This window comes from Peromyscus eremicus, chromosome 8a (assembly GCF_949786415.1).
Source record: "Peromyscus eremicus chromosome 8a, PerEre_H2_v1, whole genome shotgun sequence".
Lineage (NCBI taxonomy): Eukaryota > Metazoa > Chordata > Mammalia > Rodentia > Cricetidae > Peromyscus > Peromyscus eremicus.
This window is the reverse complement of record NC_081423.1, coordinates 24460074-24474351: the sequence shown is the minus strand read 5'-3', so window position 1 is coordinate 24474351 and position 14278 is coordinate 24460074. Positions and strand designations below refer to the sequence as shown.

Here is a 14278-nt window from a genome sequence, read left to right as displayed (position 1 = left end):
GTGTCTGTCTGTGTGTCTATGTGTCTGTGTATCTGTGTCTGTGTGTATCTGTGAGTGTCTGTCTGTGTCTGTGTGTCTGTGTGTCTGTGGTCTGTGTCTGTCTGTATGTGTGTGTATGTATCTCTGTGTGTGTCTGTGTATCTGTGTTCTGTGTCTGTGTGTCTGTGTATCTGTGTATGCCTGTGTGTGTGTCTGTGTCTGTGTATCTGTGTGTATTGGTGTGTGTGTCTGTGGTCTGTGTATCTGTGTGTGTGTGTGTGTGTGTGTGTGTGTATGTGTGTACACCATGTTTCTTTATCTACTCATCCACTGGTGGACAGTTAGAGATTCCATTATAATACTGCAATGAACATGGGTATGCAGATGTTTCTTTGACATACTCATTTCACTGATTTTGGCTATAATATCATGCCATAGTTTAGTTTTAATTTTTTAAGAACTCTCCATACTGCTTTCCAAAAGGGATGTGCTAGTTTGCATCTCCTACTAAACATTTGTAGTAAGGGTTTTTTCTTCAAATGAGGTTTTAGGACTTATTTCTCTAAGGGAGGTGGGGTGCAGGCAGAAGGCGAAGGCAGGTATATGCACAAGAAAGTGCAGGTGCCCATGGTATCCAGGAGGGGGCACTAGAGTAGAGTTATGGGCAGTTGTGAGCTACCTGACACTGGTGTTAGACTCTGAACTTGGATCCTCTACAAGAAGAATACATATTCTTAATTGATGAGCCATCTCTTTAGCCCTGAGTATAAAGCTTTTAAATCAAAAAGGGTACTTTGGATAATTTGAAAATGGAAATTATAAATATAAAATAATTACAAGAAACAACACTTAGAAAGCAATTAGTGGTATTTTTTTTTTTTAGTGTCTATCTAAGTAAAATTATTTTATTTTTTATTTTATGTGATGGAAGCTTTGCCTGCATGTATGCCTGTACGCTACTTGCTTGCCTGGTACTCAGCAAGTCCCAGAACTGTTGCCAAAACGCTGAGTTAGAGTAGCATTCCACATCGCAGTGTGTCTTTAAAATGAAACCAATCAGCTGGGCATAGTGACTATGCCCACAATCCTAGCACTTGGGAGACTAAGGCAGTGGGATTACTGTGAGTTTGAGGCCATCCTGGGTCACATAGGGAGCCCAGATTTGAAAAGAAAGCAGCACTAAGCAATGATGAAAATGCATATATGTCTGAAGTTCTCAAAGAAAAAGTAAATACAATTTTTTAAAATCAAGGAAACAGACCATGTGGCAAATGCTATGCAGAGCTATGCACATTATATATACTAAGGGGAAATGTGAGAAGACTTAGAATAAATCAGGAGGGAAGAGTCTCAGAAAGGAATCAGCTTTTGGGATCCAGAAAAAAAAAAAGTTTTAAGGAGAAAATGAACACAATATCTAATTCTGTGGTGAAAATAAAATGTAAGAACAAGAGTGAAGCAAACCAATGAAAATATGAATCACTCTTCAGGGAACTTGATTGTAAGGAATAAGAGCCAGAGGGTGGACATAAAATGAGAGAGTTTTCTTTTGAAAGATTGTTGTAGAACATTATTTCAAGGTGTGTTACTTTTGTGCTCTGGAACGCTTGTTTAATGATGCAAAGATGGGTTTGAGTAAATAAAATTCACCTGCAGTCAGGAGGCTGAGTCAGCAACTAGTTGACAGGAAGTGGTAGGGAGGGGCCAGGTGAGAAAGGGTTTATAAGGAGAGGTAAGGAGATGCAGGAGGGCTTTTTGGAGGAGGAGAGCAAGGAGAGGAGGTGAGCTACTTGCTATTCAGCCTCTGAAGAGCAGAATTCTGCTTTAACCTTGGAATCCTGAGTTCTTTAGAGGGAGAGAGGTTTAGTCAAGTTCCCTTTGTAGCTTTGTGAGAGTTGGAGCCTGAGGGAACAGATTACCCTCCAGCTGCGGCCTTTGCCGGCCCAGTTGCAGTTGCTGATTCAGACAGCTGTGGCTTAAAAGGCAGCAACCATTTTTAAAAAAGGACAGCAAAAGATAAGCAAGACTTGTTTAAATAATGTCAAGAAAGTCATCAGGAAAAAAAAAATGAAGCACGTAACTGCCACATCAACCTGAGGTGTCACCTAATACAAGGCAATGAATGGACACAAGTCTGCTCATCGTGTAAGCAGTACTATGACAGAAGCTTCTGGTCAAAACACACAAACTGGGGTAGAAGCAAGAGGCTCAAAAAAACATCTTAGCATCTGTAAAACTTGGAGGACTGGAGAGATGGCTCCGTGGTTAAGAGCACTAGCTGCTCTTGCAGAGGACCCTGGTTCGAGTCCCCGCACCCACATCACAGCCCACAACTGTCTGTGACTCCAGTTCTAGTGAAAGGAAACAATCCTGGGATTTGCTGAGTGTTGGGAAATTGGTGTGTGGGGAGAGAAAAGCAGCAAAGGCAAAATAAAACAACCAAAACCAAACATCAACAACCAAAACCAGAGACAGGACAAAGAGGGAAAACACTAAGGAGATAATGAAAGTGGTAACCTAACTCCAAAAAGTCTTCACCAGTTTACTATCGACCTAGGGAACAAAGGTTCGGACCTATCAGGGTCCTTATCTGAGTACAATGCAAAGCAATAAGAAAGTTAGGTGAAAGCAAAAAAAAAAAAAAAAAAAAAATTAAGGAAGCCGGTGCCAGCTAGCTATCTGCTAGTGAATAAAACAGAACAGATCGACAAGAGGAAAACTGGGGTGGACTACGTGAGCCAGGAAGTAGAGGGAAGGGGCTCTTCTTGACCCTCACTTCCTTAGCCTTCATGGGACATGGACAAGCTTATATCCAGAAGTTTGGGCATTTATAAGGTTGAATAGAGAATAAGGTACTGGCATGTTGCATGTACAGGAGGAAAAGAAGAGCCCCCTCTAGGGTGGAGGCAGACAAAAGCAATTAGAGATTTCCCTAGGGCTCAGGGCAACATTTGGCATTCTGTCTTGGTTTCTTTTCTTTTCTCCTTTCTTTCTTTCTTTTCTTTCTTTCTTTCTTTCTTTCTCTCTTCCTTTTCATTTCTTTTTTGCTGTTGTTATTGTTGCGGTTATGAAAATGCTCTGAAAAGGCAACTTAATGGAAAAGGGTTCTTTTTGGCTGACAGATTAAGGTACATTACAAGGCAGGGAAGACAAGCAGCAGGGGCTCGAAGCAGCTGCTCACGTGGCATCCCAGGCCAGAAGCAGAGCGCAATGAGTGTCTGCTGAGGCTCAGCTCCCTCTCTCCACTTACCAAGTCCAGGATCCCAGGTAGGAAATGGTGCTACCCACAGTGTGTGTATCTTCACACTTCTGTTAACTCAAGATACTACCTTGTAGGCAAGCCCAGAGACCCATCTCCCAGGAAATTGTAGATTTGGGGGCAAGATGGCAACTAACACTACCCATGGCAGGAACCATCCCCGTCAGACCTACTTGTTATAATTCCTGTTGTTTAAGGGCACGTCTCTAGACTATAATAGACAATGTGATTAAATCTTCCTCTTGGTGAATGGATTCTTACCCTGCGACACAGTTATTATTCTGACTCGTATTCAACTATTAATTGAGAAGAAAGTAGGAAGATGGGAATTAAATATACCATTGAGCCAGGTGTGGTGGTACACACCTTTCATGCCTGTACTCTGGGGCGGGGCGGGGGGGCATAGAGGCAAGTAGAAGAGAAGTAGAGCCTATCTCAAATGTGTGTGTGTGTGTGTGTGTGTGTGTGTGTGTGTGTGTGTGTGTGAGAGAGAGAGAGAGAGAGAGAGAGAGAGAGAGAGAGAGAGAGAGAGAGAGAGAGAAGATAACATTCTAGAAGTCAATCATTTGAAAACTTCCTGATAGGAACGCATGATAAATATAATCTTCTTAAAAATAAAATCTTAAATGAAGGACTTGTTTTCCTTCTTCTACAAGAATAGATAAATTGCTTATTTTAAATACTGTAATTCTTTTAAATCACTCAAATCATGGCGTGGTAGTTTGAATGTAATTGGCCCTCATAATCTCATAAGGAATGGCAGTATTAGGCGCTATGACTTTGTTGGAGTGAGTATGGCCTTGCTGCAGGAAGTGTGTCACTGTGGGGACAAGCTTTGAGGTTTCCTATGCTCAGGATACTGCCCAGTGTCTCAGTCTACTTTCTGTTGTCTGCAAGATATAAGACTCTCAGCTATTAAGCCAGCACCATGTTCTGCCTGAATACCACCATGTTCCCTGTCATGATGATAGTGGGCTGAAACTGTAAGCAAGCCACCCCAGTTAAATATTTTCCTTATAAAAATTGCTATAGTCATCGTGTTTCTTCACAGCAACAGAAACCTTAATTAAGACAGAAATTGATACTAGGGACTGTGGTATTGCAGTGACAGGCCTGATTATGTTTTTGTTTGGAGAAATATGGACCTTGAGAGTTTGGGTTAGAAGAAAAGCAGTAAAATGTTTGTTTGTTTGTTTTTAATATTTTTTAATGTTTATTTTATTCATTATGTATACAATGTTCTGCCTGTATGTTTGCCTGCAGGCCAGAAGAAGGCACCAGATCTCATTACTGATGGTTATGAGCCACCATATGGTTGCTGGGAATTGAACTCAAGACCTCTGAAAGACCAGCCAGTGCTATTAACCACTGAGCCATCTGTCCAGCCAGCCCCAAAGCAGTAAAATGTTTTAAGTGAGGCTTAATGGGCCATACTAGTAGGAGCATGGAAGACAGTGGTGTTGAATGTGATTTGGTAAATTGTGGGGGGCTTGGTCAGGAGGTTGTAAAGGAGAAGAATTTTAGTATGTTGCCTAGAGATCGTTCTTGTGATATTTTCGTGAAGTGGCTGCTTTTTTACCTTGTCTGAAAAGTCTACCTGAGGCTAAAGTGAAGAACTTTGGACTAATTATGTTGGCAGAGGAAATCTCAAAACAGTCTAGGATAGACTCTGTTGTGTGGTTATTAGTGTTAACTCTGATGACGATTTATAATGAAAAGGAGCAAGCTGAGCAAGGAAAAATATTTGAGGAGAAAAAGAGCACCAGAACATGAAATGGAGCTAAGTCCTGTGTTCAAGGAGAGAAATGGATTAAGAAATTGAATGAAGGGAGTGGTGAACCTCAGGGCAAGATCCCATCCAACTTTTAAAAAGGAACTAAAGAAAAGCTTAGAGCAGTTTGTGGCGATGCACATCTTAGGTCCCAGCACTGGGAAGGCAGAGGCCGGTGGAGCTTGAGTTTGAGGCCAGCCTGGTCTACAGAGCAAGTTTCAGGACAGTGAAGAAGACTATGGAAAACAGAAAGCTGGTGAAGATGTCACTGAACGAGGGGACCACGTTCCAGCCCCCAGCAAGCAGCAGAACTTGGCAGCTTCAGTCACGTGGTTCTGGCTTTAGAGTCAAGGATAGAAGAAATAGGTTATAGAATTTACCTCTGCGCCACAAGGTCAGGCATGTGTCAGGGGTGTTCATAAATGAAGGCCTAGAGAGGCCATTTCGTGATGCTGTGATATACTATATGTATATGAATTTGTCAGAACAAAATATTAAGATTTAAAAATTGCAACAGAGATCTGGAAAGATGTCTGCAAAGTTAAGAGCATCCATGTTGGGTAGCTCACAATCACCTGAACTCCAACCACAGGGCATACAATACCCTTTCCCCACCTCCTAGGGCACTGCACAAACCCACACATACACACACACATGCACTTAAATAAAAATGAAAATAGTGAGTTTTTTTAATTGAAATAGGAAAGAAAAATAAGCAAAGAATATCTATTAGATTTGATTTATATGTTTCTTTAATGTCAGTGAAATAATTTTTATGTGAACAATTGAGAGTTCAATAAAAAGAAAAAACAGGGTCCTGAGAGAAAATATTTTTCAACATATGATAATATATTGCCAATAGTTCTCAATGGAAAATTTAAATGTAAGATGTAGAAAGTAACAGATGCAGTTTAGAAATTCTTACTAGTGGTAAGCAATTCTAATACTCGGATCTTCTAGATTGAGGTGACTGACAACAGAATAAACAGGACCAAGTATTTACGTATTTAAAAATAAACCTATGTTAAGAATAAAGGCTACCACTTACCACATGCTTTCCATTATTTATTCCTCCCAGTTATCTATGATTAAGATACTTTTTACTGTCTATTTTTGAGAAACCAAAATAAAGGGACTGGTGAGATGGCTCAGGGGTTAGAGCACTCACTGCTTTTGTAGATTTACAGAACCAGGAATCCAAGTGAATTAGGTTCCCAGCACCCACATTGGACAACTCACAACATCCTGAAACTCCAAATCCATCTTCTCTGTGAGTATCCACACTCATGCGCACACGCCCACACAAAGACATATGCATATAGACACAATTTTAAAAAACAAAATAAAACTTTTTACTTTTAACAAAAGAAAAAGGCCAGGTGTGATGGTGTATAGCTTTAATCCCAATACCACAAGAGGCAGAGGCAGGTAGATCTGAGTTCAAGACCAGCCTCGTCTACATAGAGAGTTCCAGGACAGCTAGGACTATATAGAGACCCTGTCTCAAAAAAACAAAACAAGACTGGCAACTAGTTTATGACCTTTATGGGCGGCCAGCTGGCTGAGCTCTTTGTCATTTTTCATGAAAACCACTGAAGTCTTGCACCCGGGGCCATCTCTGAGAGTCGAGAACTGACTCCCTCCGTACTGCTCCTGAGGGCCTGCCCTTCTCAACCCGGGAGAAGGGAGTCCTGCGAGAGTTATAATAACAAGTTAAAAATATAAACAGGAGGGATAATTGTTTTCCCGTTAACCTGGGAGAGAAGAGGCCTAGAGAGATTAAGTTCACAAGAATAAAGAGAGTAATATCACTTCACACCCTACTCTGGAGCCTGAGAGCCCAGTCCCTGCAGTTGAGTTTTCCACGTACTGATTCTGCTACAGTCTGCCTAACACCTTTTTTAAGCCACTGGTGGTTGTAGGAGGGCACTCCATCAGGCTTATAAGTGAAATTTGTTTTAAAAACAAATCCTGGAAATTAGTAGAGGACCAAGGAACTACATAGTCCAACGTCACTGTAATATATTTCACAAAAAAAAAAAAAAGCAAAATAAGAAAAAGATCAACTGATTTCCAAAACCCAAAGAGAACCCTTTAGAATGTAATAAACCACACTATAGAGAAGTCTACCGCCTCTATAAAGAGAATGAAAGCATGCCTTTTTTCTTCTTCTTTTTAACTTGTCATTGTGTTTTTAGATAGCGGGGGCTGAACCACTACACAACTGCTGAACTGCAGAGAACACACAAACGAAAACCCTCCCAGCACATTCGGGAAAGTTCCCCAGGCCACTCCGGCTACTAGCAGCCTGACCTGCCCGGGCAAGCCCTGGCAACGTGTGCTCAGTTCCGCAGCTCAGGGAAGAACGGAAATGCTCCAATGAGAGAGGCTGAGAGATCCGGGCGTGGCATCGAGGGGGCGGAGAATTGGAGTCTGGACAGTGGCAAGTGTGCGCTGATTGGCCGAGCTTTCTCGGAAGCCATCCATCAAAAGGATCACACCAATCAGCGGCTAAGACGCGCCCCCGCGAGCCAGCCCGGTCCCCGGTCTGTCTCCCAGCTGCCGGGCTCCGCTCTTTCGCTGCGCTCTGACCCCCCGGGAACGCCGCGCCAATTTAGGGCGCTGCGGGACCCGCCACCCGGGACGCCCGTCCCTCCCCGGGCCTCTGCTCGCTTGCCCGCCCGCGAGTCCGTTCCCCTCGTCGGCCTCTCGGATCGGGGACGTAGGGCGAGCTGAGAGCAGGCCCGGGGAGGGTGGTGACCACCGCGGAGGAGCTGTGGCTGTCAAGGTGAGAGGGAACTAGGGGTGGACCTCGGGGACCCCCTGCGCTCCGGAGCGCAAGCCCGGGCTAGTCTGCGCCTGGAAAGGCGCAACCGGAGCCGTCGTCCTGGGATGTTCCTGTGTCATGCCTCCCAGTCCCAACTTGCACCCCTTAACTGAGTTAGCGGTTCCTCGCCAGGACGACTTCCACCTTTAAATTGTGTCTTTAAATTGACAAAAGAAGGGGTATCCTCTGTATCCAGGACTTAGCTTGTGACCGGGACTTAGGGGAAGTGTTATGCATACTTAACACCAATGCGATTCCCAGCTTCAGCTAACTTTTTCTTTGGGTCTTTAAATGACGTTAAGCTATTAAGAGCACTGTGTGCTAAGCACCGCACCACATTGAGTCATATCGTGTGTTATTCACGGCCGTTCCAAGAAACAGATGTTGTTATCCTCATTTCAGAGATGTAGAAATAAGCTCATTATCTGGCAATAATTAAGCACCAATCTATGTGCTAAGCGGTTTGTGTGATTCCATTTAACCCACACAATCTATGAACTTAGGTAATAATCTTATTTCTACTTCACAGATAAGGAACTAAGAAGGTTCACATTGTTAATATATACTTCACAGTATGTGTGTACTGTCATTTTGACTTTTTGGTTTGGGTGTCTTGTGTGGCAGTAGTAACTGTTTGTGGCTATGTACTGGCAATGAACAAGTCTTTCCTGAAGCTGGGAAAAGGTTTTTTTTTTTTTTTTTTAATGCTATAGTTTATGTCCTGTACAAACTCACAATTTAGAAATGTGACCAACTGGGAGAAGGTAAAAATTAACTTACAGCCCTTTGTAGTGTCTTAGACTTAGTGGATGGAGGTGGGGGAATCGTGCTTTATAAAGCACGTCTTGGCACAATACAAAGATGGCCAGGCAGGAAGGGGCTCTTACACTCTTTTCTGGGTTTGTTCTATATTTAGATGATAGAGGTACTGACAACTGACTCTCAGAAACTGCTACACCAGCTGAACACCCTGTTGGAACAGGAGTCTAGATGTCAGCCAAAGGTCTGTGGCTTGAAACTAATTGAGTCGGCACGTGATAATGGCCTCAGAATGACCGCAAGACTCAGGGACTTTGAAGTGAAAGACCTACTCAGTCTAACCCAGTTCTTTGGCTTCGACACGGAGACGTTTTCCCTAGCTGTGAATTTACTGGACAGATTCTTGTCTAAAATGAAGGTATGGTTAAGCTACAATATCCCATTTCTTAATTTGGCTCAGCGTGTGTTTAAGAGATCAACTTGCAGAGGGCTGGAGATGGCTCAGGGGTTAGAAGTGCTTGCTGGTCTTCCAGAGGACCTGAGTTCAGTTCCAAGCACCCGGGTGGGCAGCTGGGATCTGATGCAAACACCACCCATATACACATGGATACACATTAAAATCAATACTAATAAAAAAAAAAGCTGTCAAATTGCTGGTTTAGAACTGGTATTCAAAAGCCATGTTCAAATGTGGTAATGCTTCTTTCTCATAATCAAGAGTAGTAAGACATCACTTACTAGTTGTATACGGAAAGAGAAAATTGTCTAACATCAAACAATTAATTGTACTACTCCAGTAGGAAAATATGGCTGTATTTAAAAACCTTCCTTGAGCCAGCAAAACGGTTCACCAGGTAAAAGCACCTGCTGCACATGCCTCAGATAGTCAAATCTGAGTCTTATCCCTGGAACATTCAGTGAAAAGAGGAAACCAACTCCCAAAAGTTGTTCTCTGACCTCACACATGTGCCATGGCACACACCTCTCCTCACATCCACCCCACACACACACACACACACAGTAATAATAGTAAAAAATGAAGGGCCTGGAATAATGGTGTATACCATTAATCCTAGAACTTGGGAGTCAGAGACAAGTAGGTCTTTTTTTTAGTTTGAGGCCAGCCTGGTCTACATAGTGAGTTATAGGCCAGCCAAGTCTACACAGTGAGACCATTTCAAAACATAAAATTTTTTAAAAAAAATTAGAAATCTTTCTAAAAACTACTTTACATATTTTATATATTTGCGTGTGTATGGGCACACTCATGCTACATCATGTTAGGACCACTGCAGGAATTAGGTCCTGGGGATTGAACTCAGGTCAGGGTTGGTGACCAGCATCCTTACCACTGAGCCATCTCACTAGCCCTAATCAAAGCCTTTTTTGATGGACTGAATATTTCCGTTCATCTACATATGTTCATAGATTTAAAGATGTTTGTTAAAGTCAGAATGTTAGGCTGTGGTTAAGAATTAGGATGTATTTCTTAATCACTACCCATATGTAAAAATTCTAATTCCTTTAGCCAATTGGCATTTCCAGCTTCAGTTTGCATGCAATAGAAAAGGAAGCATCGTCTGAAGGAGGATCATTTGTAGAGTTATTCGCCAATAACTGACGAAATACTTGTGTGCCTTTCAAAGTTTAACTGTTAAAACTGAAGCTATCTACCCTATCTACTAAGTCACTGATTTCAAGTCGGGCATGTAAGACTGACAGCCTCCTGTCCAAGTAGGGTAGATGTTAAATCCTTTGTAGCTAAGATATGTGTTGCAGATACACTTTCATAATGGTGGCTCTGAGTCCTAGATTCCCCTTTGTGTTCTATTTATTGAGACATGGTAAAGACACACTGCTGTTGTTTGTGTTTGTAGGTACAGGCGAAGCATCTTGGGTGTGTTGGATTGAGCTGCTTTTATTTGGCTGTCAAATCGACAGAAGAGGAAAGGAATATCCCATTGGCTACTGATTTGATCCGAATAAGTCAGTATAGGTTCACGGTTTCCGACTTGATGAGAATGGAAAAGATTGTGTTGGAGAAAGTATGTTGGAAAGTCAAAGCTACTACTGCCTTTCAATTTCTGCAACTCTATTACTCACTCATTCAAGAGAACTTGCCATTTGAAAGGTATGTGAACTTGGTTTTGAACAAAACAGGTTTGGAAATCAAAAGGGTACTGTTCGGCTGTTGCATACAGTTGGTATCCTCATAGAATTCTTATCAAAATTATCAAAATAAGTGTATGGCACCTGTGGTCCCTTGGACTTTGCTGCCTAACAGAAGTGAAAAGACAGCTGTCAGTAGTTTATTAAAGGCCCTTTCTTACGATTAAAGGACACTTCAACTTCATAGAACCAGGAAATAAACATCTCACACAAATTTTAGAGAGATATTCAGAAGATGCAGAAATTTTTATTGAAATATATAATCATATTTGTGGTATACTACTGTTCCCTTAATGATTTTTTTTACCAGAATAATTTAAAACTCGTGCTTAAGAAGTTTCTATCACTAATAGAAGAATAATTTTCTGCAAATAATTTTCTATAAGTGTATATGAGTTTCATTTTTAAAACTGACTTTAATACATTTCTAAAACTGTCTGCCAACTAGATATAATATTGTCTACATAAAATCAATCCCATTTTCTTTTTAAAGGAGGAACGATCTTAATTTTGAAAGACTAGAAGCCCAACTTAAGGCATGCCACTGTAGGATCATATTTTCTAAGGCAAAGGTAAATATTTTATAAGATTAAGTGTAGTTACAGAGACCTATTTTTATGGTTGACATTTACTTTATATTTATCTTTCTCAGCCTTCTGTGCTGGCATTGTCTATCATTGCTTTGGAGATCCAAGCACTAAAGGATGTAGAGTTAACAGAAGGAATCGAATGTATTCAGAAACATTCCAAGGTATGTCAAGGTTGTAGCATCAATCCACTGTATCCACTGTACTCTTAAAGCAAAGTAAGATGCCATGTATTGATAGGAAGCTTAAGTGGTCCTCCCCTGGTTCTCTTTGGATGAGGAAACATGTTAATGGGATTACATCTGTTACTATAAATACAGTGGGACTCTTAATAATTCTTTGTATTTATGTACAGATAAATGGCCGAGATTTGACCTTCTGGCAAGAGCTGGTATCCAAGTGTTTAACTGAGTATTCATCAAACAAGTGTTCTAAGCCAAATGTTCAGAAGTTGAAGTGGATCGTGTCTGGACGCACTGCCCGGCAACTGAGGCACAGTTACTACAGAATAACTCACCTCCCAACAATTCCAGAAACGGCTTCTTAGCTGGCAAATCTGGTTGTTATCCTCTCTATACAGAAAATTTTCCATTGTTATAATTTTCTTCTACAACTGGAGAATTAAAATACTGTCTTCAATATAAACAATATGGGATTAAAATAGTAAGGGGAAAAATGACTGTTGATCTAGTTAGTGAATATTGAAAGGCATTTACCATGTACAATGCACAGCAGTCTCAAGAGAAAGGACTTAGCAAACCTCCATATGTTAACACTTTTGTCAAATTATTAGCTTAGGAAAGAGAATCCTCCAAACCTGAATTTGTAAAAGTAGTTAATGAAATAATATTTTTTAAATTACATATCACCTCACTGTAGCTTATTTAAAGTTACATAAACCCAAGCAGAAGGATGAAACAAAAAGTTTGCCCCACAGATGAACAAATTCAAGTCCTTTTGTTGATTAAGAAAACATAGTATGCACTTGGGTGATGTACTTACAAAGTGATACAGGGCAGAGAGTCTCCACATTAGGTTTCTGAAAATTGCTGAGGTGTCTCAATTCTATATTTAGTATTTTATCTCTAAGCAGTTGGTCCATTACAAAATAATTATATGCTTAAAATATATAAACTTGATCGCCGATACATATACATTTTTGCCATCTAAATTTCTTAATCATAGCAAAGATTTATCTTTTTTATGATTAAGGCTAAATGTTGGCAGGCGTTGTGGTGCACACCTTTAATCCCAGCACTCAGGAGGCAGAAGTAGGTGGAAGGTGGATCTCCGTGAGTTTGAGGCCAGCCTGATCTACACAGTGAGTTCCAGGACAACTAGAGACCTATATAATAGAGACAGCCTGTCTCAAAAACACCAAAAAAAAAAAAAAAAGAAAAGAAAAAAAAAAGTAAATGTTGCTGGAAAGATGGTTCAGCAGGTAACAGTGCTTGCCCCCAAGCCTAACAACCTGACTTCATTCCCTAGGACCCACATGGTGGAAGGAGAGAGCAAACTTCCATAAGTTCTTCTCTGACATATGTACATGCCTCACACACACACACACACACACACCTCATTGCAACACAATACTTATATGATCATGCATCTTAGATAACATCAGTTCACCTTTAGTAGCTCCAAGTATGTAGGCAGATTTCTGTTAAATTGGGTTTATGTTGTTTGCTTAGGCAGTAGGATTGCAGTAGCAACAACAACAACAAAAAAAAAAGTTCCTGAAGTCTATCTCTGCCACTCTGACCATGAGTTTCATGGTACAGAATTTAAGCTATGAAACCTCAGCACATCAGCACGTTAGCAGAATGGTCTCAGTGTTGGGAAAACTGATTCCAGGTTTGGTAGAGCTATGCTTAGATTTGAATTCACCCACAAAACATTCAAATCAAGGCTAAAGATAGAAATGTGAAATAAAACTGTGAACCTTCATTTTAACATTGATCTAACTTCCTAGATTGGATCAATATATATTTAGGTGGTATTGAAAATGGTAAACTACTTAATTTAAATCTCAAAATTTAAATTACGAGGTTTACATCAAAACCAACATTTCACAAATGCACTTTTACGGTATTATAAAGGGGTAATTTAAGCAGTAAATGGTTTCTTGACACCCATGGCCAAGTAATAGCTAATTTAGAGGTGGGACTTTTATTGCTATATGAGAATTACATTTAAACTTGTGGGTGTTTTATATAAAGCAGATCTCACAAGTTTTGAAATTTTCATATTTCTTTTAGAGAATAGATTGTTTGTATCCATAATAAAAGAATAATTCTACATAATTGCTTCTTCAATCTAGTCCCATTTGAAAAAAATTGTTTCTACTGTATTAATAACTGGATGAATGATCACTCTGAAAATGTATTTATTGCACTGAAATTAGTTCAGTCTTGATAAAGCACTCCAGAAGTTGTTTTTTTTTAAACCACAGACAGTTTTTATAAAACTGCCTCTGCTTCTAATGTATTTTGTTTTAAAAGAAAGAGAGTAATTTGTAAAACTTCTACTGTGTCTGAAGGGAAGTAAGGAGGCACTCCATAAGACCACCGAGGTTGTGTTCAGATTCTCGATGCTGGCCTTGAATGTATCATCTCCACTGTTAAATTGTAGGCTCCTCCTCAGTGCACTGTGCAGCCTGAGTCCACTCAGAGTGGCTGTAACCGTTTTGACATGTAATGGATAATGACTACTGAAAAATAAACCAAAGAACAGGAGTATTTCATCCTTAACCTTTGTAAACTATGTTTCATGGATAACTTTTCGGTTCTTTCTGAAGGCTGATATGCCTCCATTTGAAAACAATGTTGATTTTGAGTGACTAAAGTAAACTAACCAACTACCATTATGTTTTGACTAAGGAATATACCTTTCAATAAAGTTGTTGAAATGCAATCCTTCCCTGGGTG

At 40.5% G+C, this 14278-nt stretch overlaps 1 protein-coding gene across 1 annotated transcript; it reads left to right on the top strand.

Annotated features, from left to right (window-relative positions):
• The first annotated feature begins 7558 nt into the window (after positions 1–7558).
• Ccng1 (cyclin G1) lies at positions 7559–14264 on the top strand. The gene is made up of 6 exons (XM_059270363.1): positions 7559–7797; positions 8753–9013; positions 10473–10726; positions 11258–11336; positions 11417–11515; positions 11707–14264. Exons 2-6 carry the CDS (start codon positions 8753–8755, stop codon positions 11896–11898), a joined length of 885 nt encoding a protein of 294 aa, XP_059126346.1. The 5' UTR covers positions 7559–7797; the 3' UTR covers positions 11899–14264.
• Positions 14265–14278: the final 14 nt, after the last annotated feature.